Source organism: Terrapene carolina, unplaced genomic scaffold (genome assembly GCF_002925995.2).
Source record: "Terrapene carolina triunguis isolate 2854851 unplaced genomic scaffold, T_m_triunguis-2.0 Scaffold231, whole genome shotgun sequence".
Lineage (NCBI taxonomy): Eukaryota > Metazoa > Chordata > Testudines > Emydidae > Terrapene > Terrapene triunguis.
The window spans coordinates 13,216,896-13,221,813 of NW_020664582.1; the positions used below are offsets into that span (position 1 = coordinate 13,216,896).

General features: G+C 44.8%; 1 protein-coding gene across 1 annotated transcript in view; it reads right to left on the reverse strand.

The window, feature by feature from the left end:
* LHX1 (LIM homeobox 1) overlaps positions 1–4,193 on the reverse strand; it is an 11,971-nt gene extending 7,778 nt beyond the window's left edge. Inside the window, exons 1-2 of the mRNA XM_024195363.2 lie at positions 4,024–4,193; positions 350–576 (exon numbers count right to left, since the gene is read on the reverse strand). Of these exons, the coding sequence (XP_024051131.1) occupies positions 350–576; positions 4,024–4,193 (397 nt within the window). The remainder of the gene's footprint in view (positions 1–349; positions 577–4,023) is intronic.
* Between the last annotated feature and the right edge of the window lie 725 nt (positions 4,194–4,918).

The following is a 4,918-nucleotide window of genomic DNA, read 5'->3' on the forward strand; positions in this document are numbered from 1 at the left end:
GAAAGAAAGAAAGAAAGAAAGAAAGAAAGAAAGAAAGAAAGAAAGAAAGAAAAGCAATTTTGTAGAACTTTCCTTACACCAAGAGGGATAAGAAAGAGGTCCCCTGGAATCTTCAGGTTGCTTAAAATACTATGGTGTGTATGTGTGTCTATGTGTACATGTGTACACACACACACACCGAGAGAGAGAGAGATCCAATGCCCACTAAAATCAAGGAGAGCTCTCTGTGGGCTTTGGATCAGGCCCCCAGTGCCAGATATCCCTCTGTGCAGACCCAAGCTGTATTTTACCCTTTGGCCAGGCAGCTGGTAGCCTGGCTGGAGAGTGACAATGGCAGAGGTCTCCTCACCTGAGTGCAGGCTGTTCTCTTTGGCAGTATTGCTGTTATTTAGGTAATCTTCTTTGCAGACAAACTTGTTCTCGTCGATAATATAGAGCTCCTCGCCGGTGGAGAGCTGTTTGTTACACATCATACAAGTAAAACAGTTCAAGTGGAACACTTTGCTTCTCGCCCTCCTGACCAAGTCGCTGGGGGAGATCCCCTGGGCACAGCCAGCACACTTGGTCCCAAAACACCTGGCAAGGAAGAGAGAGAAAGGGTGGAAGAACAAACACCAGGATCAGCGCGTCATCTGGATAACCCGAAGGACCCTGTACTAGCAATATTTCAAAATTAATTGTTTTCTTTTTGTTGTGTGTGTGTGTGTGGGAGGGGGGGGAGATGAAGCAGGAAATAGGGCCACATTTCGTTAAAGCTGCTAAACTTGTATAAATGAATAAACCCAGCCCCCCCCCAAATCGCCTTCAACGAACATTTGAAAAAAGCATTTTTTCCTATAAAAGTGCAGTATTGATCCATGCAGAAAATGTCCTCCATTATATATATAGTATCTCTATACTGAATTATGTGTTAAAAAAGAAGTGATCTGGGAAGAGGATATATTGCTGGAAGATTAATTAAAACATTGGAGCTGGGTTGTCGAGAGTTTCCCCTTTAAACCTTGACACATTGATTAACGACGCTCTAATAAACATTAAGCAGAATTTCTTATATGTTATCAATTTGTCAAGGGCCTTGCATTGTGTGTGCGCGCCCTGGATGGAGGGGCTGGGTCTATAAAGGCTGTAGGATTGCTTGGCACATAGGAAGGCCAGGTGCTTGCATTTGATCGGTCACCACTTAAAAACTCCGGGGGAGGGAGGAGAAAGACAACCGGTTCATATATTTTGGCCTGGTTATATAATATTAGCCTTTTGCAATAACACCTTAACTCCTGGTACGGATGAAAATATAATGCTTGTTTTAAAATAACCTATTTCCACGTACTTATAATAAATGTTGCCATTTGCCCTACAGGCCTGTCTATGAGCATTTATACACGTAGGACCATTTAAATTATTTTAAAAGCAGGGGTCTATAAATCTTCCTCTGGCGTTTAACTGAATAGAACACAGATCCCCGAGAAATATTTGCAGCCTGTGGTTGGGACCTACGTTTTGCAGCACGGATCTGACAAATATTTGCACTTTACTCGGTTTGAGGACTTTAAACCATTTTTTTTTTAAAAAGGAAAGCCACCTTAGCTGAACATCCCTTGGCAATGCGGAAATGGCAGAGGAAAAAGGAGAATGCAAACGAGTACAAATCAGAGCCTTTGTGTTTCTGTATATTGAAATCAATAGATCCAATTTAATTTAATAACACATAAGCAAGACAAGGAAGGAAATTTACATGAGAGGTTTGTGCTTGTGAGTCAGGCACACGCTCTCCGCAAAGGGAGACAGACAGATACGGCCTTTCCATTTCCATAGAGGGGACAATTTACAAGGGGGAAAAAGACCCCAAGGACAATTTCAAGAATTAGGATATTTTTACAAGAGAATAACATTTTGCGGAGAGAGTCAATTTCCGCGGTCCGGGCTCTCTCTCGCCGACAAGTCAGTGTGGACTGGCCCAGGCCAGACCCGGGAAGTTGAAACCCTGGTATTGCTTCTCTTCAGCATGGCAGTTTGATTCACTAGAATCACCTCGGGGTTGAGGGGTGCTCTCATCCCAGAGCCCTGGGTGCTGGAGCGGGGAGGGTCGGGAAGGGAGGAGGTTGGGAAGTGTTTTTCTGACAGGGATACAGGATGGGATGTGGATTGTTACAGCTGCTGGGTCGGGGGTGGGGTAAGAGAGGGATTTGTTTGTATACAGGCAGCTTCCTCTTGGAGAAACACGTTTATTATTCAAATCCAGTTATCACATATTTACTAAAAACCGCAGACAGATTTAACGCGGCAGTCTCCACACAGACTTCCCTCAGTTCTAGCTTTGCCCGAGAGCCTTAGATAGCAAATGTGTTATTTCCTATTGAATTATCACTTCTGAATACACAGGGGCTGCAAACGGGCACAAGGATCTCCAGACAAACTTTTTTTTTGGGGGGGGGGGGGGGGGTGGATATTTCTACTGTAGATCGCGTGGCTGTTAAAAAAAAATCTTAATCAAGGCGGATACTGCATTCCTCCCGTAATATAATTTAAGCAACATCCTCCCTGATAAGGAGGGGATCATACTCCCTAAACAGAGCGCTGCCTTTTCCTCTCACTATCAAAGTTAAATGAAGCCGAAGAGAGTGTGATTTTTGTAAAGTCTCTCAAATATACAAATAATTGCACTTGTGATTTTAGCTATTGGTCATTATAATGCACGTCAGTTGGCAGAGGCAAACGTGGGAAAGATTCTTGTCTCCTCTCAGAGGTCCATATTTTAGGGACTTTTTTAAAAGACTGGTTTGCCTGGCAGCAGCGAAAACTGCATTTTATCCGGGCCTTTCAACGCCCAGGGCTCCCAAGAACTCTATGACAAAACTCCGCTAGGCCAGGTTTTCTCCGGACTGGCAACGTAGGGCAAGGGAGAGATCACTTATATGATCTTATTTTAAGGATAACGCTGTAAACCTTTGGGCAACGATCATTTTAATGCCCCGCGTAAGCCCCGGGGAAATATTGTTAAATATATGGGGGCTACGCAATTCTTAGATTTCTTTTAAAAGTTTTAAAAGATGGGGGAGGCTGTTTCAATGGATAATCGTTCCTGTTGGGTCTAGGATGACAATACAATATAGTCTGGTGATCCTCATGTTTGCAGGTAGACTAAATAATACGAATTACCTCCCTTTCCCCCAAATAAACAACAACAAAATCTCGGGGAAGTTGTAAAATGTTATGGAACTGCGGGGGGGAATTAGGTCTAAACTCTAATTCTCTCGGAAGTGTAGCCGAGGGAGGTGAGCAGCCGGCTTGCGGCAGAGAACTGTCCTTTGGTAGCTGATTTAGACAAGTCTCTGCGCCCACTGGGCTGTCATTAAACGCTAGAGACTGGGGTGGTTTTTTCCCAGAGGAAGAAGCCAGTTCTAGTCCCGCGCCTTTGAAATGGGCACCGAAAGAAACCTCCGCTGGATTTTGCCTTCGTTTCTCTGACTTGTATTTTCTGGGGGAGGAGAGGAGGATCGGGGGTAGATCCATATGGGGGAGGGGGGGTGCCCGGGTCTCTCAGGAATCAGGCCTTTAAAGGCGCACCCAAGAAGTCACTAGTTCAAAGCGAACTTTGGAACTGAAGTTTCTTCCCCGCTCTGCGCCTACGGGCCCGGCCCTGGACGGACACACGCCAACGATCCGCGAGAACCTCTCCGCTCCCAGGGGCGATGGCCAGCCGAAGAGGTGACCCCAGCCGCCTTTCTCCCCTCCTCTTCCTCACACATTTCCCCTTTGCCAAGGCAAACTCATGCCCGCCCTCTCCGCGGAGCGGGGAACATTGCAACAAACCAAAAGGCCCTCCCTCCTTTCGCAACCTCCCCACGACATCACCTTGAGCAAGGGAGCTGAAGGAGATTTGTGTGCGTGTGTGTGTGCTGGGGAGAGGCCCAGGATGGGGAAATACAAAAATAAAAATAAAAAAAAACCATCGCTCCTATTAAAAAAATAGGTTAAAAAGGAGAATTGTGAGCCACGGCTTCCGGCGGGGAGTCCGGTACTTACCGAAAGAAGTCGTTTTTGCAGTAAAGCTTGCCTTCTCTGGAAAAGCATTTCTCTGTCAAATTGCATTTACATTCACAGCACTGAACACACTTCACATGCCAAGCCCTGTCCAGTACATTCAACAAAAACCGGTCCAAGATTGGCCGTTTGCAGCCGGCGCAGTGCACCATTGTCTTTGGTTATTTTGAGAGTGGGGGGTTTTGGCTCCCAGATGTCAAGCAAAAAAAAAAAAATGTAAAAAGAAGAGATTACACCAGCGTCGGTTTTTGTGTGTGTTTAAAAAGCCTTGGAGGAGAAAAGGGGAGAAGCAAGGGGGGGGGGAGGAGGAGGAGATCTTCTTTCAAATGTCCTAGCAGGGGTACACAAATACCAAAAGAAAAGAAACAAAAACAAAAAAACACCCGCGGCCCAGCTTTTCAATACAACAGCAGAATCCCGGCCAATAAAATAAATAATAATAATAAAAAACCAACAATAACACAGATCAACGCGCATAAAAATAATAATAATAATTAAAAAAAACAAATGTGATGAGTTTTCTCAGGTCTGAGGTAGAGCAGTCAGGAGTCAAAGTGCATCTGCTTTTCCCAACGAGAAATCAAAAGGAAGGAGAAAAAAAATAAAATAATTATAAGACTCAAAAGGAGCTTTGGATCCTAACCTAGGCTCATTGCCCTAATCTGTCATGGATGCCGCCCTGGAGAGGGAGGGAGGGGGGAGATGCTTGTTGTTATATAGATAGATATATTTTCATACTATAAATCAGCCAGATGTATCTCCTCTCGCTTGATGTTGCTACAGTCTTCTTGACACACGTTCAAACGCCCCCTTGTATATTTCAGCAAGACAGTTTTACCTACCCCTGTTTATTTGTCTAGTCCACTAGTCAAAACTC